At 43.0% G+C, this 24,220-nt stretch overlaps 1 protein-coding gene across 2 annotated transcripts in view; it reads left to right on the plus strand.

Annotated features, from left to right (window-relative positions):
- The window catches only part of HELZ2 (helicase with zinc finger 2), an 80,365-nt gene that overhangs the window by 40,844 nt on the left and 15,301 nt on the right, over positions 1-24,220 (plus strand). For both annotated transcript variants that reach the window (XM_081949681.1, XM_081949682.1), the window contains exons 8-13: positions 784-859; positions 1,481-4,982; positions 5,754-5,839; positions 12,098-12,232; positions 15,404-15,574; positions 23,855-23,999. In XM_081949681.1, coding sequence (XP_081805807.1) covers positions 784-859; positions 1,481-4,982; positions 5,754-5,839; positions 12,098-12,232; positions 15,404-15,574; positions 23,855-23,999 — 4,115 coding nt within the window. The remainder of the gene's footprint in view (positions 1-783; positions 860-1,480; positions 4,983-5,753; positions 5,840-12,097; positions 12,233-15,403; positions 15,575-23,854; positions 24,000-24,220) is intronic.

Raw genomic sequence — 24,220 nt, forward strand, 5'->3', positions numbered from 1 at the left:
TTTACACTTAATAATCTTTACAAACAATCACTATTTATATTAACAAAAATCATGATATTCTTTCAGTTTCTGAAGGGGGAAATTTTTTTTCATCCATTTAAAAAAACTAAGCTTTTTTTAAAAAACATTTTTTTAAATTAAAACATTCTAATGCATCTTTTAAAAACTTTCTCTTAGTGTACCTACTTTAAAGTTCACTTTCAGACCAATAAAATTCCAACTAACTCCAATTAATTCATTAAAGTTTGATCACTCCCTCCAAGTTACTCTCCTAGAATAATTATTTTTCCTTTTGTATACATCCTTTTTAAAGCTTCTTATTTTTTCTTTAGGCTAATTTTTCTTTAAATTTCTCCTAAAATAGATATTTTTAAACACACTTTCAATAATATTTTACAAACTTTAGGAATTGCTTAAGCATTATATATACAAATACATTTTTCAAATGGTTTTATATTAAAACTTTCAATTACAAATATCAAACCGATGGAAATCCATCCTAATTTCAATTGATTCATTAAGCTTAAATCACGCCTTCCAGCCTGTTTTCATGGAATAAAATATTTTTATTCTCTGGAATGCTTGTTGAATAGTTATAAGTTTCTCTTCAAGGATTTCTTAACCTCGTTAATATCCATGAGGAAAAAGTCCCAAGCAAATTTTCTTGGTGCTCTTATTTCAATTGTATTGGGAGACTTCTATTTCAACCATCATAATGAAAATAGGGGTCAGGTTTATAGTCCAAGATTACAATTGACATGCTGGTAGCTTTGATTTTTCCAGGTGCAATTTATCCGAGACAAGATGAGAAAAATAGGCTTTTCAGAAGTGACCGTGGAGAGCTCTGACAACCTTCCAGGTAAGGTCCCTGTTCCAATTTTACCTACCCTTTCGAACACAGATCCCCAACCCCTGGGCTGTGGCCCACAACTACGGCCTGTTCAGAACCGGGCTGCAGAAGCAGTAGGCAAGTGCAAGCTCGTGTGCAGCTCCACTTAGGTGCCCTGCGGGCGGGCGAGTGCGCTCACATAGCTCCATTTGTGCAAGCAATGGGCACACATGCTTGTTTGCACGAGTGGGCCTATGCACGCTTACTTGCCACTTGCATGGAACCATCCAATCCCCCCCCAGGTGTTATAACGACCTGAAAAGAGGGTCTCTTAAACTCTCAAAAGTAAAATTTCTGAAACTTTGCAAAAATCACAGCCCTGCTTCCCCATTGAGTTTCCTCGTCACAATTTCGTAGAAAGTGATCGCATGACTCTGGGACGATGCAACCGTCATAAATATGAGCCGGTTGCCAAGAGTCTGAATTTTTATCACGTGACCATGGGGATGCCGCAATGGCCACAAGTGAAAAACAGTCATAAGTCCACGTTTTTCAGTACCAAATAGTCACTAAATGAACAGTTATAAGTTGAGGACAGCCTGTATTTCATGATATTGACAAACAGATCCACCTTCTGTTTTTTTTCTATAGGGCGAGAATTCCGTGTCATCATTATCAACACAGTTCACACCTGCAACAGCCTGGCTCATGTCAGTTCCTCTAACCTGGAGTATTTCAACAACGCGCGGGTGTTGAACACCATTATAACAAGGGCTCAGTCACAGGTCATCGTAGTCGGAGATGCTGTCGCTCTGTGTTTTCATGGCCAGTGCAGCAAGATCTGGAAAAGTTTCATCAAGAAGTGCATTGAGAAGAAGTCCGTCACTCCTGAAACACTGACCTTGGAGGAGATAAAGCAGGTGATGTCCGATATGGCCAGCTGGAACAGAGGAAGCCCTGAATCCGAGGAAGAAGGTAGCGATACAGACTCCTGGGTCTCTGACACGGAAAGCTTAAACCTCGATGATCCAATAATGCAGGAACTCTTGGATGAAAGCAAAATGTCGATGGTGTTGGTCACCGAAGAAGGCCTGCTGAAGGTGAAATCGGACGTCTCAGTCCCTGAAAGGAGAAGTCAAGAGTACACCAACTATTCCTTGAAAATGATGCAGCAGTATCTGCAGACGCAGCCCCAACGATACAAACGCTGCGAATTCCTCCAAGAACGGTTCGATCAAGCTTCTGCCTTCACTCTGGACGATGCTTCTTCGATGACCATCCAGATCAAGGGTCGAGTCAACTGTGGCATGGCCTTCACTGGAGACAAAGTCTTGGTGGAGATCCTGACACCCAACGCTACTCTTGACGGCAAGCCTCATGGGAAAGTGGTGGGCATCTTAGAGGGAGTGAAACAGGATCGCACCTTTGTCTGCAGACTGGATGAGTTTGATCTCCGGGTCATGATCCCCATTGACCAGTCTGTCACAAAAATCTTTGTCCCTCCTTTGAGACACAATACTGATTCTATTCCCATCCGCAGTGTTAACCAGGCAGGAAAAATCAAGTTGAAGAGCTGGAAAAAAATAACACCAGAAAACCGGAAGACAAGCCTTTTTGTAGTACAAATCATGAAATGGGAACAAGGTTATTACTACCCTGTGGGAATTGTTACGGAGGTCCTTCCCTTGGCTTCCTCGCTAGAGGATGGGCTTCATATTCTGGATTTGGAATATAGTTTGTGCAATGGATATCCTGCTTCGGTGACCAGCCAAGTGTCCAAATTAATCTCTCGTCACCCCTCTCTGATGAGAGCAGAGAGGAAAGACTGTCGGGCTTACTTTACTTTCACAGTTGACCCCCGGGGTGCTAAAGACCTGGACGATGCCATCAGTGTCAAAGATATGGGTGACAAATACGAGATTGGGATTCACATTGCTGACATGGCCTCTGTGATCCCCAAAGATTGTCCTTTGGATACAGAAGCCAAGAACCGAGGGTTAACTTATTATGCTCCTGAGAAGCCCATACATATGTTCCCACCACAGCTCAGTCAGAGTCTCTGCAGTCTCCTTCCTCACAAGGAACGTTTGGTGATCTCCCTCTTTGTCGTAATGGATAAGGCCACGGACCAGATGGAAACAATTTCCTTTGCCATGTCCATAATCTGCTCTGATCGGCAGATGACCTATGAGGAAGCTGAAGGGATCATTAAGAACTACTACAAAATAGAGGCACCATCACCTAATTTTGACACCTTAGAAGATTGTGTTGCGGTGGTGTATCATTTCTCCCGCGTGCACCGGAAGTTCAGGCTTCACGAAGACTGTCATTATGACCAGTTGGATGAAGAAATACCTTTAGGACAGCGATGTTCTCACCAAATGATTGAGGAACTTATGATCCTCTTCAACAGTTCTGTGGGAGATCTGCTAACAAACAGGCTCCCCACCAGAAATTTAACCCCTCTTCGTTGTCAGATGGAGCCCGATCCTCAGGAAATCTCCCGAATGAGGGAGAAATACAGAGATGTCATTCCTTTGTCCACTCACCTCTCCCATCATCTAGGGGCTCCAACTGGTGATGCCCCTGTGAGGACCATCGATCCATTTGTTCTCTTGACTTCCTCGTGGGACCACCTCAAGTCAGCGGCCAATGACCGTGACTTTCCCAAGATGCTTGACCTCATCACCACAGACGACATCCATCCCAAACTTGCACCCATCAATTTAGAATTTAGGAAGCTCCTGAGCCGTTCTTATTTTCTTCGTTCCAATTCCTGTCCTCAGGCCAAGCTCGGCCACTACTCTTTGCACGTGGACTCGTATACCTGGGCTACCTCTCCGATTCGGCGCTACGTGGATGTTGTGGTTCAGCGGCACATTGTCTCCGTGATTTCGAAGGAGCCGGTCCAGTACTCCCCAGCAGAGATTGAATTCCTCTGCCACGATTTCAACCGGAAGAATGGCAGGGCCAACATGTACATGCGAAGAGTCCGATCTTTGGAACTGGCCACCCAGTTGAAATGTCAGGTTCAAAAGAAGTTTGCTTTCATCGCCAACGTTGAAGAGAAAGCCAAGAATTTCAGACTCTTATTTCCTCTCAACAAGGAGACCTTTCCAGATAGTCCCAGCATCAGTTATAGAGCCCTTCAGTTGGTTTCCCAACCAAATTTCATCGAGGAGCAGAACAGTATGAAGCTGAAGTGGAAGAGAAGAGTGTACTCCTTGTCAACCAAAAACAAGGATGAAGCGAGGCGGTCAGGAATTGGAGGAAACATCTTTCGCTTCGATGGAGATGTGTGGCATGAAATCCTTGCAGCTATCAAAAATGAAGACTATGAGAATTTAATCCACCTCCTTGAGAAGAATTACACCTTGGAGTCCAAACCTGTGGGGTCAATGGAATGGAGTAAATGCTTACACTACAAAGAACTATCAGTGGAACTTAAAGTGGGAGATGTGTTGAATTTCCAACTGACCACCAATGTCCAACGAGGCTTCCTGGTGCCGTTTGTGCAACTGTGGACAGTAGCTCCTGGCTTTGAAGTGTGCTTGGAGCACACCGAGCGACCCATCGATTGCTTCTCTAGGTACGCTTCCCAAGCCCGGAAGGACATTTATAAGCATCCCTCTGATTATCGCAAAGTGTGGCTGCCTCTTTGTGACATGGAAGCAACTTTAGGAGCGTTGGCTGAAAACAGCTCGATTGTCCTGCAAGATGTCCCGATCCTTTGGAAGGAGCGGCGGACCTCACAAGGTCATCTCTGTGGAACCATCAACCTCACTGAGAAGTTCCTCAAAGACCGTGGCATCGAAGTGGATTTTGGCGCCTGCTACATGTGCATTCGCCTTTCGGGCCTCCGCGGACATGGGACCCAGGACAAGGAGGAAGACCTCAGCCAGAATCTCCAGCAACTCAGTTTGACCAAGGAAGCAAGCAAGACTCAGGATTTCATGATTGATCCCGATACGTACACTTGGGTGGCACACGGATGCACGGATAAATCCGATCAGAATGAGAAACCTGATCAGCGTGGCGAAGTGATGGTGAACTTCTACATCCATTTTACGTCCATGGAGAAGATTCCCTTTGAGGTCAGGCAGAAGAGTTCAAGGTTCACCGTAGAGCTGATTCCGAAGCCGCTGCCTGATGTGTAAGTTTGCCAATAGAAGAGAATATTTGTAGCTTAGGTTTGAACTGTGGGGGTCGTTGGTGCTTTTTGAGCTTGGCAGTTTTCTTACCCTACTAGGTAACATCATCAGTGCTAAAGGGAGTGCCGTTTGCTGCCTTGATACACAGGGCAGGCTAATAGGGCAAGCCATATAAACAGAGCAGATCCCGCTCCCTTCCAGCACTGATTAAGTTGCCTAGTTGGATCATGAAACAACTGCAAGAAAACAAGCTAAAAGGCCCCACAGTCATCGTCCTCCTGCTCCTTTCTGCAAACTCCTCTCCCTTCTAGCACTGTTGTTACTACTTAGCTTGGTAGTGAAAAGTCTACAAGAAAGCTTAGAGAACATCAAGGACCCCACAGTCCTCCTCCTCCTCTTGCCACTTTTGCCTTCACTTCACAAACCCCACCCCCTTCTACCTCTGGTGATGTTACCTAGTTTGGTAATGAAACATCTGCAGGAAAGCAACCAAGCTCAACAGCACCAAGGACCCCATAGTGTAAGTCTACATTGCACCAAAGCATTTGGGTTCTGTTTTTGCCCTTTATCTTTTTCCGACATTTTTTCCATAACATATCCCAGTAAAAGGGTGATTTGGTGGTTTGACTAATCATGAATACATCAACCTAAAACAAATACGGACAATTCACAGCAAGTATGTTTGGAAACCTTGCTGAGGTTTTTTTTTTTCCCCCTTGACTGTTTGGTATTTCTTTCTTCTTTGATTACTTATCTTTTCTTTTTCTTCACAGCCGGAAAGAAAATGCAGTTTGGAGCCTGGAGAACGCCACAGAACTTGCTCAGAGGATAGCAGTGGGTCTACCCATTCCAGTCCCAAGTAAGTACCGGTAATCTTCAACTTAAAACCACAATTAAGCCCCAAATGTCTGTTGTTAAGCAAGGCAGCTTTTAAAAATCAGTTTGGCCTCATTCTGTGCACTTTATTTTTGCCACCGCTGCTAAGTGAATCACTGCAGTTGTTAAATGAACCATTCAGTCGTTAAGTGAATCTTGCTTCCATTGATTTTGCTTGTTGGAAGCTGACTGGGAAGTTTACAAATGAGCCCGGGACAGTACAACTGTCATAGGTACAAGCCAGTTGCCAAATATCCAAATGTTGATCATATAGACATGTTGATACAGCAACAGTTATAAGTGTGAAAAACACTCATCACTCCCTTTTTTCAGTGCCGTTGTAACTTCGAATGGTTACTAAATGAATGGTTTTAAGTTGAGGACTACCTGTAGAACAAAATTGCATAGCAGTGAAAATAGTACAGGTAGGGTTGATTAGCCACCATTTGAAGTTATGATTGACCTCCCCCCTCCAAAAATGGTATTTACCACCCAATTCTGAAGTTTTGATGCCACCCCTTCCTCCTGGACCAAATGTTGGACTGTCTGCAACTGGCCCTCGTGATCACCTGGGCGTAGGACAAATAGCAATGGTTGGAAACTAATCAAGGAGAGAAGCAACCTAGACTAAGGAGGAATTTCCTGAATGTTAGAACAATTAATTAGTGGACTAACTTGCCTCCAGAAGTTGTAAATGCTACAACACTGGAGGTTTTTAATAAGAGATTGGATAGCCATTTGTCTGAAGTGGTGTAGGGTCTCCTGCCTAAGCAGGGGGTTGGACTAGAAGACCTCCAAGATCCCTTTCAACTCTGCTATTCTATCCTATCCTATCAGCATCTTATAGTCATGCCACTTCGATTGACTGTTTTTGCAGATTTACTGCCTTTATTTGTTGTTTTTGGCAAAACAAACCACCCCAAAGCAAATAAAGAGTTTGCTTAGCAACCTAAGCGTTTACTTAATGACAAAAGTGATTCGCTTTAACGATTGCTGCAAAAAGGGTTGTAAAATTAAGCCTGATCATGTGAGGATCTGCTTTATGACCATCCCGACCTACGACCTTAATGATTAGGCTCCATTAGGATCATACATCATCGTAACAGACTGGTCTGCAGAATGGAAGAGTTTTGCCCAAATGATACAAACATTGTACAGGTGCAGCCCAGATTGCCTTTATTGATACATACATGTGACATTATTGTGAGGTTTCCAAAAAATGACCTAATTAATTTATGAGCCTCGAGACAAAGTTCAAAAGAAATCCATTCATTTATTAGGATCAACATTTTGGCATGTTCTTCGGGGAGCTGAAACTGACTTCCACTTAATTGCGTTTGAACTTTACCCCTGTATCCCCTCCCTTCTGTCGGTGTCATAAATCACATCCACCAACAAGGTGCTGCGGCAGGCTATGAACATGCACATTTCACACGCCAGCTGTAGGAATATGAGACCTGACTCTGCCCAAGGGTATGCATGGAATTCTCCTCCCTTTTCCTATGTCAACAATAGTAGCCATGGAAACACTTTACAAGTTGACATCTATAACATGTACAGGGTGATACTTAACATTGTGACAGCAAGATGCTGGTTTTATCATTACAACTCCCCCTTGAATGCCCAGGAGGAGAGATAAGGTGTGGTGTGTAAAAAATAAAAATGACAGCAATGCATGTGTAGTGAGCCCCCCGCCCCCTTATTTTAATGTATACATTAAATATGTGAACCTTTGCTTCTAGCCATCATGTTAATGGTGTAGTCACACCAATCCCTTGAACAGATTTTGGAACTGCGAAATTGTGTCTTCTCCCACAAGCTGTTCTTTATTTTAAAAAATATGATTCCTAGTTGGCCAGTTGAAACTCAGATACAGGTAGTCCGGTGGTGGGTTGCAGGCGGTATGCTCCGGTACAGGCGTACCGGTGCCTGCCGGGAGCACCGGGTACGGTTCCGGTACGGTGCTCTGGAGGGCCCATCTGCCCGCCCGAGGTCCTTACCTGTATTTGAGCTCATCGGAGCGTACGGCACTTGCGCGACGCTCCTCCGAGCAGCTGGAGTGTCGCAGAGGCGTTGTGGAGGTAAGTATGCATGCGCGCGTGCTGCGCACGTGCATGTGGGAAACACCGGGCCCCGTTGCACCGTACCGGTTGCACCAGGATCCGGAACCCACCACTGAGGTAGTCCTTGTCTTATGACCACAATTGAGCCCAAAATGTATGCTGCTAAGTGAGATGTTTGTTAAGTGAGTTTTGTCCCATTTTACAATTTTCTTTGTCCCATTTGTTAAGTGAATCACGACAGTTGTTGGTCCTGTTCAGTATTTTCCCAACAGTGTTTCGAGGCTCATAATAATAGTTAACCATTGTAGATAAATAAGGTCAGTACCTGAGTCAGCAGAACTGAAGAGAAGGAACTGGAGGGAGATCACAAAACACAAAGACCTGCAAATAGAAATAGAACAATTGTGCAAAAGAAAGCAAAGATAGGACTAATAGGAATAGAATTGACAAAATCCCCATCTGTCAATTGCAATAGACAGCTTTGCTTGGAACATCCTGCAACAATACCTCTAACACCGTCATGCAGCCAACATCTGTCTATTCCAGGGTCCTTGGGAAAGACTTGATAGGAGGACAAAAAGGGGCTGATGATGTTACAGTATCTAGTTGGGTAATGAAACGTCTGAAAGAAAATAAGCAAGCTCAGAGAGCATCAAGGATCCCACAATCGTCGTCTTCTTCCTTTTCCCTCCTCCTCCTCCTCCTCCTCCTCTCCTCCTCCTCCTCCTCCTCCTCTCCTCCTCCTCCTCCTCCTCCTCCTCCTCCTTACAATACAATACAATACAATACAATACAATACAATACAATACAATACAATAGTAGAGTTGGAAGGGACCTTGGAGGTCTTCTAGTCCAACCCCCTGCCTAGGCAGGAAACTCTATACCGTTTCAGACAAATGGCTATCCAACATCTTCTTAAAGACTTCCAGTGTTGGGGCATTCACAACTTCTGGAGGCAACTTCTGTTCCACTGATTCATTGTTCTAACTACAATACAATACAATACAACACAACACAACACAGCACAACACCAGAGTTGGAAGGGACCTTGGAGGTCTTCTAGTCCAACCCCTGCCTAGGCAGGAAAGCGTATACCGTTTCAGACAAATGGCTATCCAACATCTTCTTAAAGACTTCCAGCATTGGGGCATTCACAACTTCTGGAGGCAACTTCTGTTCCACTGATTCATTGTTCTCACTGTCAGGAAGTTTCTCCTCAGTTCTAAGCTGCTTCTCTCCTTGATTAGTTTCCACCCATTGCTTCTTGTTCTACCCTTCTCCTCTTCCTCCTCCTCCCCCTCTTCCTCCTCCCCCCTCCCCCTCTGTACACCCCACTCCCTTCTAGCACTGACGATGTTACCTAGTTGGGTAATGAAATGTCTAAAAAAACCCAAGCAAGCTCAGACAGCATCAAGGACCCCGTAGTCCTCTTCCTCCTCCCTCCACCTTTCTCTTTCTTCTCCCTCCAAATCCCTCTCTCTTCTAGCACTGATGATGTTACCTAGTTGGATAATGAAAGGTCTGCTAGGAAGCAAACAAGCTCAGAGAGCACCAAGGTTCCCCTCAATTCAACCCTGAGCTACAAATATTCTCTTTTATTAGACAAAAAGGCTAAAATCGAGGATAAACATCTGGCTATGTGACAAATGAACAGTAATATAATGTATTAAATGTATACGTTACCGGCAACGTATGAAAAGCTGGCATCATATATAATGACCAGGAAATCTATAGAATGTGTGACTTTTTAGGCAAAGTGTGAAATGTCTTGCTTTATTTTAATATGCTATTATACTTTCCCTAGGCATTGTATATACATAATACCTAGACTATCAGGGAATTGCACAGCAGGTGTCCAAAGATGCTGACACGAACTTGTAGTTTTATATAAATTAATATATTTTACAAATATATCTGTGTGTATATATGTATGTATACAGTAAACTAACTAGTCAGGCAAATCACTACATTCATGAGGTAAATGACACAGAAGAAAAAGGCGGGAAAAAGGGAACCTCCCCCTCCCCACCCACATCATCCAATCACAGTCCAGATTACCTCATGCAGGAGCCCGCCCTCTCCAATCAATCAATTATAACTGTGTGCTGGCTCATTAAACAATCCCACTGCTCCAGCTGCTAAATTTAAATATCTTAAGATAGATGTCATGCAGAATGACAAGAACTGTTTCGACAAAATATAAAAAGAATCATGAAGAGAGGTTGGGGTAAGGTTAGGGGTTTAGAGTAAGGGTTAAGGTTAGAGTGAGGGTTAGGATTAGAGTGAGGTTAGGGTTAGAATGAGGGTTAGGGCTTAGAGTTAGGTTTAGGGTAAGAATGAGGGTTAGTGGTTAGAATGAGGGTTAGGGTTAAAATGAGGATTACGGGTTGAGTTAGGTTTAGGGTTAAAATGAGGGTTAGGGGTTCGAATGAAGGTTAAGGTAAAAATGAGGGTTAGGGTTTAGAATTAGGTTTAAGGTAAGAATGAGGGTTAGGATTAGGGTGAAGGTTAGGGTTTAGAGTTAGGTTTAGGGTTTAGAGTTAGGTTTAGGGTTAAAATGAGGGTTAGGGGTTAGACTGAAGGTTAGGGTAAAAATGAGGGTTAGGGCTTAGAGTTAGGTTTAAAGTAAGAATGGGGGTTGGGATTAGAATGAGGGTTAGGGTTAGAGTGAGGTTAGGATTAGAGTGAGGGTTAGGGTTTAGAGTTAGGTTTAGGGTAAGAATGAGGGTTAGTGGTTAGAATGAGGGTTAGGGTTAAAATGAGGGTTAGGGGTTGAGTTAGGTTTAGGGTTAAATGAGGGTTAGGAGTTAGACTAAAGGTTAGGGTAAGGATGAGGGTTAGTGGTTAGAATGAGGGTTAGGGGTTGAGGGAGGGTTAGGGATTAGAGTTAGGTTTAGGAGTAGAATGAGGGTTTGGGGTTAGAATGAGGGTTAGGGCTAGAGTGAGGGTTAGGGTTAGGGGTTAGGGTTAAATTTTGGGTTAAGGTTAGGGTTAGGATGAGGGTTAGGGTTAGAGTGAGGGTTAGAGTGAGGGTTAGTGGTTAGAATGAGGGTTAGGGGTTGAGGGAGGGTTAGGGATTAGAGTTAGGTTTAGGAGTAGAATGAGGGTTTGGGGTTAGAATGAGGGTTAGGGCTAGAGTGAGGGTTAGGGTTAGGGGTTAGGGTTAAATTTTGGGTTAAGGTTAGGGTTAGGATGAGGGTTAGTGGTTAGAATGAGGGTTAGGGTTAGAGTGAGGGTTAGAGTGAGGGTTAGTGGTTAGAATGAGGGTTAGGGGTTGAGGGAGGGTTAGGGATTAGATTTAGGTTTAGGAGTAGAATGAGGGTTTGGGGTTAGAATGAGGGTTAGGGCTAGAGTGAGGGTTAGGGTTAGGGGTTAGGGTTAAATTTTGGGTTAAGGTTAGGGTTAGAATGAGGGTTAGGGTTAGAGTGAGGGTTAGGGGTTGAGGGAGGGTTAGGGATTAGATTTAGGTTTAGGAGTAGAATGAGGGTTTGGGGTTAGGGTTAGGGCTAGAGTAGAGTGAGTGTTAGGGTTAGGGATTAGAATTAAATTTTGGGTTAAAATGAGGGTTTAGGGTTAGAATGAGAGCTAGGGTTAGGCCTTAGAGTTAGGTTTAGGATAAAATGAGGGTTAAGGGTTAGAGTTAGGATTAGGGTAAGAATGAGGGTTAGTGATTAGAATGAGGGTTAGGATTGAAATGAGGGTTAGGATTAGAGTGAAGGTTAGAGTTAGGGCTTAGAGTTAAGTTTAGGGTTAAAATGAGGGTTTAGGATTAGAGTGAGAGTTGGGTTGCCCCTAACCCTAACCCAATCCTTCATTGAAAAGATGTATCTGAAAATGAAAGATGAAATGCAAAATAAAGTACAGGGTTTATGAAGCAAACGAAAAAAACACCACCAGTATTGATCTACTTTTGAGGCAAAGAAGGCTAGAATGGCATTTTAGCGATATTTATACTTTTGCTGGTTTGCCTTTTGGCATTGCGTAGAATGCCTAGGAAATGTGCAAAATATTAAGCCTTTCATATTGTTACATCCTATTTTTGGCATTCTATAGGTTTCAAAGGCTTCTTATAAAATGCCTAATTTCACACACTGCTGGTAACATATATACCAGCTGATTCTCAGTGAATATAATGAATTTGCTAAATTGTATCTTTGAACTGTGTTTTCTACTTGCAGGGCCAAGACCTTCCAATATTTTGAACAGAAGGAATTTTGACATTCCCGGCTGTAGCCGTAAACTCAATCCAAGTCAACAGTCTGCCATCCAGGAGGCACTGAAAAAGTCCTTCACTCTAATCCAAGGACCACCAGGTGAGGGATCAGCCTCCTTTTTATGACCCTGTAGTCCCCTATATTCGGGGAAAAGTCGGGGCAATTGGATGGAGCTGAGCCTTTACTGGCTGGCTGCCCTTCCTGATGCCTGCAACAAGTTCACAGCAGATGTCTTTTCTTTGCACCCTGATAGAGAAACATCTGCCACTATCTAGGGTTGAATTCTCAATCTTCCGAATGGGAGGCAAGCGTCTTCACCACTTGGCCAGCATAGCTAAATGTCTATGGAGATTCTCGGTCATCCATGGTTGTTCCCAAGGTGCTTTTTTCAAAAGGCAACTGAACTTTGGGGTTTTTCCTTGAAAACTGGTTTGGAAGATGAGTTTAAATTGAACAGCCCTCTCTCAACAGAAGATACAATACCACCTGTCTCTTGTCTACAACATGGTCCTTATAGCAGTTCCAAGAAGGTTCCACACTCATTTGCACAATTTAGATGTCTCAGAGGACACAGCTAAACCTTGAAGTAGCCTCAATGGCTCTCAGAAAGAGTGCTAACGACCAGATGACTGAAAGGAATATACCATATTTTTCGGAGTATGATACATTCCCCCCCCCCCAAAAAGAGGGTGAAAATGTGGGTGCATCTTATACACCAAATACAGCATGTTTAGCCTCCCAAAACCCCGCCCACTTTGCAAAAACCGCCCTGCAGAGCGTTTAGGAGGCTTTCAGAGTGCTCCTGGGGGCTGGGGAGGACAGAAATGAGTGAAAAACAGTTCATTTTTTGCTCATTTTTGCCCCCCTGGCCACCATGAGAACTCTATAAGCCCCCTAAAGACTATGCATTCCCCCCCTTTTTTTTTGACAAAAAAACAGGCCATTTTTGGGAGGTCTGCAGAGTGCAAAAACTTTTTTTAAAAAAATTGCCTCTTCAACATCTTGGTGCGTCTTATACTCCGAAAAATAGGGTAAATCCCTCCTTCCTCCCACCATTCATCCAAAATTGAAGAAGCTTCTGGATGAGAAGTGAAACCTCTTCAAAGAAGGTCCAGTTGTCTTTTGAAAAAGTACAGTACATTGGGGATTAACTTAAGCATTTAGCTATAACTAGATGCTCAAACATTTCTTTACAATTGATTACGAGCCATCAAGTCCTTGTCGCTGCACAGTGACTACATGGATAGATTTCCTATATGACAATTGATCCCCAACTTGGGTCTTCAGGTCTTCCAAGTATGACTTCACCACCTCTGTAACTGACTCCATCCACCTTGCTGTTCAGTTGTCTTCTTCTTCCCTTCCATCTTTCTTCCATGTCTGATCTTTTAATTGATTGAGAGATTATGTGTCATCAAGTCAGTTTTGACTTTCACTGACCACATAGATACATTTTGTCTGGTCCTTCAGCTACAGGTAATCCTCGACTGACAACCATTTGTTTAGTCACAACAGTGCTGAAAAAAGTAACTTATGATCAGTTTTCACATTTATGACCATTGCAGCATCCCTGTGGTCGCAATCAAAATTCAGTAGTTTGTGGCAACTGGCTCATATTAATGATGATTGCAGTGCCTAGGGGCATGTGTTCATTTTTTGTGACCTTCTACCAAGTAGTCGAATGGAGAGCCAGAGTCACTTAACAACTGTGTCAAGAAAGGTTGTAAAATGGGACAAAACTCATTTAACAACTGTCTCACTTAGCAACTGAAATGTTGGATTCAATTGTGGTTATAAGTTGAGGACTCGAGAAGTTGAGGATATTCCAATGGTGCCCCTATTACCATTGTGACTGAGTCACCTATCTTGCTGCTGATCATTTTTTTCTTCTCTTTCTTTCCACCTTTCTTTCCACGCTTCTCAAAGAAATCTGGTCTTCACACTAGGTTCCATCAAGTCAGATCACTCTCAGCAACCACCTAGATAGATTTCCCCCCCAATGATCTGTCCCCAACCTGGTCCTTCAGCTCTTCCAATGGTGGGTCCATTGCCCTTGCTGTTGGCTGTCCAATTCTTCTCTTCCCATCCACCTTTCACAGCATGATGGACTTCTGGATTCCTCAAAGGAGCTCTGTCTTCATGATTGATTGATTGTGTCCCATCCACTTAATGTCCACATACTTCAGTTTTTTTCCAGCAGGATCCATCCCCAACCTGGTTCTTCATGCCTTCACCGCCATAACTGAGTCCATCACCCTTGCTGCTATCTGTCCTCTTCTCTTCCCTTTTACCTTTCCCAGCATGATGGACCTCTCAAAGGAACTCTGACCTCAAGTTGATTGATTGTTTTTGGCCCATCAAATCACTGTTGACAGACATAGGTTTTCTCCAGAAGGACCTGCCCTCAACAATGATGCCCTCATCTCCACTGGAACTGAGTCCATCCACCTTGCTCCTATCACCTCCTTCCCGTTCTTTCATTCCCCCCCCCCCTCCAACATTATGGATTTCTCAGAGAAACCTAATGTTAGGGTTCTAAATACCATGCAGAAATAAATCATTGTCCAAGGCAAAACATCCTTAAAGGTGCAATTTATTCCGCAGGCATGTTAGGACGGCTATGGAAATTTCAACTATGAATTACATCCTCTAAGTTCAACCAGTTGAAAGTTCATGATCTCTCCCCACACCCACAAATCCATCACATGTTCCAATCATCATCTTCCACGCTGGCATGTACACCCATCTTCTTCCGGCCAGGTGTCGAGATGTGAAGACAAAAGATGACCTTGGCTTCTACAAAAGAATGTCAACAATCCATTCTACAATCCTACTCCTTTCTATTCCCCCCTCCCAACTACTAAACTAATGAAACAGCATAGAGAATTATTAAAAAGTGTGGCAGGCCAAAGATCCTAAAAAGAATATAATTACAGGCCTGACACCTGGTCTTCATACTGATGGACTGATTAAGTTCCATCAAATCCACAACCACATAGGTAGATTTTCTTTCAGCAACCTGGTCCTTCAGGTCTTTCAATAATGTGTCCATCACCACTATAACTGAGTCCATTCCTCTTGCTGCTGGTCATTCTCTTCTCTTTCCTTCCTTTCCCCAGCATTAGAGCTTCTGTAGGGAACTAGCTATGTTTATTTGACCCTACCTCAATAAAATAGTGTTCTAATCATCCTGTGGAATGAGACTCTTGATCTGATCTAACTTGTAAGGCTGACAATGCCTCCTTTGGTTTTGTTTCTGTATTTATTCAGGCACTGGGAAAACTGTGGTCGGTGCTCACATCGTGTACTGGTTTCACCGGCTCAATCAGGAGGAGAATGTCAACAAAACTCAAACTGGGATAATGCTTCCACAGCCAACCCAAGGAGTCAGCCACATTCTGTACTGTGGACCTTCTCACAAGTCGGTGGACGTTGTTGCTGGTAATCCATTTTCTCCATCAAAAAAATATTATTGTTTTGAGCAGAATCGTTTAAACTGAAATAGATGTGATTTTGCTAAGGTGTAAATTTTGTCAGAGTTTGTTGCAGAAAGCACATGCAAATAACTGATTCAGCAGCATTCATTAACTTCTTTATATACATAACAACACATGAGTAAAAGTACAATACTAACAGCAGATTCTTCCAACGTGGATTTGGTTGGAATGCAACTAAGCTGAGCTCCTGTTCTCTAAATAAAATCTAGCTTTTGATTTGCTGGCAACGTTCTTCTCCAATTTCACCTAAAAGTACTCCTCCTGCATTTTGTCCTATAGTGAGGTGCCAAAACTGAACAATTTTCTTAGTCACTCTTAGAACACAGAATAGAATAGGTGTCAGGGTTCAAAATAACATACCCGTAGCAAACAAAACTCTGAGGCAGGTAGATTCCTCAATAAGTTTATTGGATATGTGATATTGGCACAGGCTGGTGAAAACTGGCTCAGAATATTCTCGCAATTTTCACCTAATTAAAAGTAAAAGTTTTTCACTTTCTCAAAGCAACCACTCACATGGTCCAATCAGGATACTGTCCAGTTGCTAGGTTCCAGTCCCCTCCTTGCAAGCACCTGCAGGAATGTCCTTGGTTCCCACGAGGAAGCATTTTGTTTTGGCTACAACACCTCAACTATCTCTATTCCCCCCCTCCCTGTCCCTCTTCTCCTGTGTGTCAGCACTGAAGTTTCAAAATGGTCTCAGTCAGGCCAGCTTCAGGGTTGACAATAGGGCTGGAAGGGACCTTGGAGGTCTTCTAGTCCAGCCCCCTACTCATGGCAGGAGATTCTATAAGATTCCGGAAAAATAGCTGTCCAGTCTCTTCATGAAAACCTTCAGTGATGAAGCACCCACAACACCTAGAGGCATTTTCAAATACAGGTAGTCCCTAGGGCCACAATTGAGCTCAATATTTCTGTTGCTAAGCAAGACAGTTGTTCAGTGAGTTTTGCCTCATTTTACGACTTTTCTTGCTATAGTTGTTAAATGAATCACTGCGGTTAAGTTAGTAATACAGTTATTAAGTAAATCTGGCTTCCTCATTGGCTTTGCTGGTCAGAAAGTCACAAAGGTGATCACCTGACCCCGGGACACTGCAATCGTCATAAATATGAATCAGTTGATAAACATCCTAATGTTGATCACATGATCATGGTGATACTACAACAGTTGTAAGTGTGAAAACGGTCATACATTACTTTTTCCAGTGCCATTTAACTTCAAACAGTCACTAAACGAGTGTTGTAAGTTGAGGACAACCTTTAAATAAATAAATGATAAATAAAAAAGCGATCATTCATGGAGGGAGGAGCCAACGTCGCGACAATACGGACGTGCGGTCTCGATGCTCCGAGACTGCAGCCGATACTTTTGCCGCTTGGTGGTCCAATCGGACCTAAACTGTCCCGCAGGGACGGTGAACAGGAAGAATACGTCTTGCTGATCTCAGGGACATCGCAAAGTCCCTGATCGATCCAAGAGAAGTTCTTCAAGCCGGTGACAAAAAGTCCAGCCACCAGGCTGATGAAGTCAGGGCAGCTCTGAAATGCAAGGATACGGAAAGGGAAAGTGTTTCCAGCTGGTGAGGAATTTTTACCGTTTTAAAAGAGACTGCCTATAAATTTAATTTATTAATTTAATTTTTAATTTAAATTTGAGAACAGAAGAAATAAGCGGCGGAATTAAGCTTTGAATGGTTTTGGACAGTGGGTTATCTTACTTTTTAAATGTTATTTTTATGGATGGAATTTATGCAAGCCTTTTAAAACGAATGGATTAAGTTTTCTTCTTCTTTTTTCATTATTATTTTTTGCAACCTATGGACTAAAATTCTCCTTCATTACTGCATGTGTTTTTCCCTTTTTCTTCTCTATTTCATTCATGAATTTGACTTTTTTTAAACTTGGGATAAAAAAAGATACAAAAAGCAATTAAGAAAATTGTAACAACAGAGGGTAAGACGACACTGTTACTCGGAGGCTGGAGGTTTGTGTATTGGAAACAAAACACTTTTACTTTCCTCACTGATTATTCTGGCTTGGCACTTTAAAGTCTCACTGTGTTAGGGTTCTAAATACCATGCAGAAATAAATCATTGTCCAAGGCAAAACATCCTTAATGGTGCAATTTATTCCACACGCATGTTAGCACGGCTATGGAAATTTCAACTCTGAATTACATCCTGTAAGTTCACCTAGTTGAAAGTTCATGATCTCTCCCCACACCCACAAATCCATCACATGTTCCAATCATCATCTTCCACGCTGGCATGTACACCCATCTTCTTCCAGCCAGGTGTCGAGGTGCTGAGACAAAAGATGACCTTGGCTTCTACAAAAGAATGTCAACAATCCATTCTACAATCCTACTCCTTTCTATTCCCCCCTCCCAACTACTACACTATTGAAACAGCATAGAAAATTATAAGAAAGTGTGGCAGGCCAAAGATCCTAAAAAGAACATAACTACAGGCCTGACAGGCGGCCTCTCCTCAAAAGAAAAACGTTTCCTGCAAAGAGAATAACATAAAAGTTAACATAACAAAATTAACCACCTCTTCTCCACCCAGGGGAACCCCTTGACTTCTCGGGAAACTTCCCATTGAATTGCTTTACTAACTTCTCCACTTTTAGGTTCCCACTGTTTACCCAATTAACTTCAGACCAAGGGTAACCCTTCCAATGCACTAAGTACTGTAAGCAACCCCTATTCAGCCTGAAATCTACAATTTTTTCCACCTCAGATTGTGTTTCCCCTTCCATCACTAAAGGAGGAGATTGAGCTTGGGTGGATGCTCTTCTGTTAGACCCAATTACTGGTTTCAACAAACTACAATGAAATTCTGGGTCAATTTCCCCTAGACTTCTGGGTAGACTGAGTTGAACTGTAACTGAGTTAACTATCTTCACTATTGGGAATGGACCTAGAAATTTTGGACCCAATTCCTTGCTAAGCATTTCTAATCTTATGTATTTGGTAGATACAAAACCATTGTCCCCCACACGGTAGGGGTTTAGGAGTGAGCGACGTTGATCATCTTGCTTCTGGTAGCCTTCTGCCGCAACTGCTAGAGCCTTCTTCGTATTCTCCCATCCTTTCTTTAGCATGTCCATCCATTCACTCAAAGACATGAAAGAAGGAGGTTCTCTAGGCAACTCAGGCATGGCAACAACTTCCATGCCACTGGTAATCTGGAAACCCGCTAATCCTCTGCTGCTGTGGACCGCATCGTTGTACGCCACTTCGGCGAAGGGTAGCAAGTCCGACCAGTTGTTCTCCTGATAGTCCACAAAACACCGGATGTATTGTTCCACCACCGCATTGGCTCCCTCTGCTGCGCCGTTCATGCTGGGATGAACCTCTGAGCTCAGTTCTTGTGTGGACCCAATGGATCTCAGGACCTCTCTCCAGAACTTGGCTGTGAACTGGACTCCGCGGTCTGAAATGATCCTCTTGGGTACTCCGTGCAGGCGATAAATGTGTTTCACAAACATTTTCGCTAATTCATTTGCGGATGGCAATCTTGAGCAAGCAATGAAGTGTGCCTGCTTAGAAAACAAATCAATAACAGTCCAAATTACTTTATGCCCACTGCTGCCTGGGAGTTCCATGATGAAGTCCATTGCGACCTCTTCCCATGGCCGTTTCGGGCTCTCTGCTGCAGGTGCTGTAGGTTCTGGGCTCTTGGATCCAATCATCCACGGCTGGCCTTCTTCCTCCTCCGAGGCCTCCCCCTTGGTAGGACTCTTCGTCACCTGAAGTTTGGGGTCCTCTTCCAGAGGTCGGTTGGGCATTTCCCCCTCCGAGGCCTCCCCCTTAGTTGGACTCCTTGTCACCTTCAGTTGGGGATCCTCCTCTGGAGATTGTTTGCCCTTTTCCTCCTCCGAGGCCTCCCCCTTGGTAGGACTCTTTGTCACCTTCAGTTGGGGATCCTCTTCCAGAGGCTGTTGGCCCAGATGACTTTTCTGTGCGGGCATCTGGGGCCCTCTCTTAACCACCGTGGCAATTGGTACACACGTTTATTCTTCGGCAATTCCCTTCTCCGAGGCCTCCCCCTTGGTAGGACTCTTCGTCACCATAAGTTGGGGATCCTCTTCCAGAGGTCGTTTAGGCTTTTCCCCCTCCGAGGCCTCCCCCTTAGTTGGACTCTTTGTCATCTTAAGTTGGGGATCCTCCTCCGGAGATTGTCTGCCCTTTTCCTCTTCCGAGGCCTCCCCCTTGGTAGGACACTTCCTCACCTTAAGTTGGGGATCCTCTTCCAGAGGTTGTTGGCCCAGATGACTCTTCTGTGGTGGCATCTGGGACCCTCTCTTTACCGCCGTGGTGGTTGGTGCGCACGTTTGTGGCATTGGGGCTGGAGCCAAACACTCTGTGGCCAAGTTGACAACAATGGTGGCATTTAATTGGCCCCCACGAGGAATGGAACCTAGTTACATCTCTAAACTTACGAACCGTTTCATCACACTGCCTTGCTCTCCAACTTGCATCTGCCCCCTTGGTAAACCCTTCTTCCATGGTGGAGATTGCTTCTCTGTAGGAAGGTGGAGTAAGAACCTTTTGGGGCATTGCAGATGCACCTTGTCCCGCTTCCCATCTTGCAGGCCTGGCTTTGGTAATCCCTTCTTCCATGTTGGTGATTGCTACTCTGTAGGAAGGTGGGGTAAGAACCACTTGGGGCCTTACAGGCGCACAATTTCCCACCATCCATCCCGCAGGCCTCCCTTTGATAATACCTTCTTCCATGGAGATTTCTTCTCTGTAGGAAGGTCTGGTAAGAACCTTTTGGGGCCTTTCAGGGGAGATTGGAACCGGTGGGGAGGTCAATCCCTCGGTTGGCCACTGCCCAGCTTTCTGCCATGGTGCCATCTGCTGAGGGAGGGCAGGTGCCCACTGGCATCTCTCCCATCCATGACCTGGGGTTAAGACCCATCCCGGGGTTGCCTGCTTCACAGGTTGCAGCTCAACCAATGATGGCTGGCTAGGGGGTTTTACGTGCCAAGGACCCTCCTGCTGGCTTGGAGGAGTTATGGGCCAAGTAGGTGCCCTTTGCTGGCTTGGATCATTTCCCCATGCTGATGGCAAAGGAGTTTGTAAGTAGCATCTCTTCCATCCAAGTCCTGGGAGGAAAGCCCAAGTTACTGCCCAATTTGCTTCATTTACTGGTTGAAGCCCCATTTGTGGTGGCTTGCAAGTGACAGATGCTGGAAAAATTCCTTCTTCCTGCCTCCTTTGAAATTCCCATTTTGAAAGGGAATCTTTCTCCCAGCTAGTTGCAGGGTGATATGCCATTTCATTTATTGCCGTCTGGAAGGAGCCCAAACCTCCGTTCTAAGGGTGTTTTTTTTTTCCAATCTTGCTTCTAAGCTGGGGGGGAAGGAGGGGGAGCATGCACTCACAATTTTGCTGAAGAAGTCCGTCTGAGATTTCCTTCGTCTTGTCGCGTCTCCTCCTGCATTCCTCCAGATGCAATTAAACTGGAAACAGCATTCCATTGCCTTTGAAGTTCCGCACTCAGCTTCTTATCACCAAAAGCTTCTCATTAATTCTTCGCTGATATTTACGCTGTCCCGGTCAGCATTGGGAATGCCGAGACCCACATCACCAGATCTTCCATCACCAGCCCTTCCCCCTTGATAGGGGGAGGGAGCTAGTGACATATTTTTAAAGTAGAGAGTTGAAATAATGTTAGGGTTCTAAATACCATGCAGAAATAAATCATTGTCCAAGGCAAAACATCCTTAATGGTGCAATTTATTCCACACGCATGTTAGCACGGCTATGGAAATTTCAACTCTGAATTACATCCTGTAAGTTCACCTAGTTGAAAGTTCATGATCTCTCCCCACACCCACAAATCCATCACATGTTCCAATCATCATCTTCCACGCTGGCATGTACACCCATCTTCTTCCGGCCAGGTGTCGAGGTGCTGAGACAAAAGATGACCTTGGCTTCTACAAAAGAATGTCAACAATCCATTCTACAATCCTACTCCTTTCTATTCCCCCCTCCCAACTACTACACTATTGAAACAGCATAGAAAATTATAAGAAAGTGTGGCAGGCCAAAGATCCTAAAAAGAACATAACTACAGGCCTGACACACTGTTTTGTCTATAGAGAGTGATAAGAAGAAAAGCATGCAGATGTTCCTTTGAAGTATATCTTTAACCAGAGAAAAGTGAAAATAAGACCTTATTGTGAATTTATGCTTAATCTTGTAAAAACTTTCCAAGCCAGAGCAGCAGTGTTTGTCAGCTGGAGATAATGGCACAATCTCAACAGCAGAAAGAAACTTTAAGTATGCAAAAGATATTGTTAGAAATTCAGAAATTATCAAACACATTTGAGAGGATGGAGAAGAAGTTGGAAAACCTAGAGCATTTAACAGTAAAATATGATGAAGAAGTTGGAGATGTTTATCAAGTGGAAAAAGTGGAGGTTAGAGCCCTAAAAACCGAAGAGAAAAGTGACCACAAAGAAATTAAATCCGCTGATATCTATGGTGATTGGTTTGTGTCTGGAAATGGAAAGAGTGGAATACGGAAAGAGGAATTAAATGGAGGGGAAATCTACCCCAGATGGCAAGATACAGAAGAAGAAAAAATAAAAGAATTTATGGGTTTAAAGAGAGAAATTTTATTAGCAATATCATTGAAAACACCACTGACAATTAAAGATAAGCTGATTAAGGAAATAGAAGAAGGGCATCAAAATTACATGAGAGACTTAATAAGCAATGAGTTGCAAAGAGGAGTCCATACAAATTTGATTAAGGAGATGATTAGAGGACTGATACCACAAATGGCAGAAGAAATGAGATTATTTTGCTACTGGAAAGATACAGGTTGATAGATGAAAGGGTATAATCTAAAACTAGTTAAACTTAGTGAAATTTAGTGACAATAGATATAGTTAAATAAATAATTGATAATGATAATAATGTATACATATGTATTGCTATGTATTGCTATGATAAGTAATAATTGGATATGAATATTGAATGGTACCTATGAAAGGAAGATTTTTTTTGGTTATATATAAAGATTAATAAAAAAGAACTAAGTTAAATTTAGTTAAGTTTTGTTTATTAGGGGGAAAATGTTATGATAAAGGACACAGTCAAATAAAGGAGGGATAATGATAACAACGCATATATATGCATGGGTACAACATAAGGAAAGTGGATGTAAATTGTAAACAGTGATTTGGAAAGGAGGATTAGAAATTTTTGTTACTAAATATTATTGATGTTTAGCCAGAATTGGCCATAAGGATTCAGTGTTATTGGAGGATATTAAAAATAGCAAATGAAATCCCAGTATGTGGTTATGTTTTAAATCTTGATATAGTTTATGATGAAGGACGTTTAAACAATTATAGTCAAATGGAAATGGAGGTATGATGATGGTAATATGTATAAATATATCTGAGTTAAAATACTTGAGTTAATATGAATTATGGTTGATGACTGTGGAAGAGATGCACGAAAGTCTTTTGTAACCAACTGATACACTTTCTACAGTATGTAAAGAAGGTGGATTCTTTGTGTTGTGTCTGTTTTGAAAATTAAAAATAATAAGAAAGGGGGAGTAGTGAGCTCCCTCCCATATTTGGCATACCAGGGGTTGTAACACAAATACATACCTATCTCCCTGGCTCAGCTGATAAGGAGGAGAGCCTGTGGCTTAGTGGCTAAGACTCCTGCCTAATATGTAATACAGCCCAGGTTCAAATCCCAGTAAGGGTATGGCTAGCTGATGAGAGCTAAATAGCTTGAAATAGATCTATACTAGTCTCCCTTTATTTATTTATCAGCACAAATACAACACACACTCACACACACACACACACACACACACACACACACACACACACATATATATATATATATATATATATATATATATATATATATATTATTTTTAATTATACATATTATAATTATATACATGTCATTCGGCTCATCACAGAAGACCATCCAGGCAGAAAACCATATTTTTATTTTTAATGTTGCCCTTTTATATTTGTGTTATATTTGTGCTGATAAATAAATAAAGGGAGACTAGTATAGATCCATTTCAAGCTATTTAGCTCTCATCAGCTAGCCATACCCTTACTGGGATTCTGGTTCGAATCCCAGTAAGGGTATGGCTAGCTGATGAGAGCTATTGATCAAGATATGAGAAATTATTCTCAAGCGAACAATGTTGGTTTCTTTTTTCAGAAATGCTGATGAAGATGCCTGATTGCTTGAGGCCTCTGAGGGTCTACGGAGAAATGATTGAGTCAATGGATTTTCCTTATCCTGGCAGCAATTTCCAGTTTTCTAAAAAAGCTCAGCGGAATACAAAATCGAACCCAGAGATCAGGTTTGAGTTTAGGGCAAAATGGGGTTTAGTTGGTGTTGCTAATACTAGATTGGCTCACTTTAAGCCTGTATCTTGTAAAGCAAGAGACTTGGCAATTTTAATACCTGTGGACTTCAACTCCCATAATTCCCCAGCCAGCCACTCTCCATTCAAATATGGGTATCTGTATCCCTCCCTCCCTCCCTCCCTCCCTCCCTCCCTCCCTCCCTTCCTTCCTTCCT

Source organism: Natrix helvetica (assembly GCF_964273705.1).
Source record: "Natrix helvetica genome assembly, chromosome: 3".
In the NCBI taxonomy this organism is placed as follows: Eukaryota; Metazoa; Chordata; class Lepidosauria; order Squamata; family Natricidae; genus Natrix; species Natrix helvetica.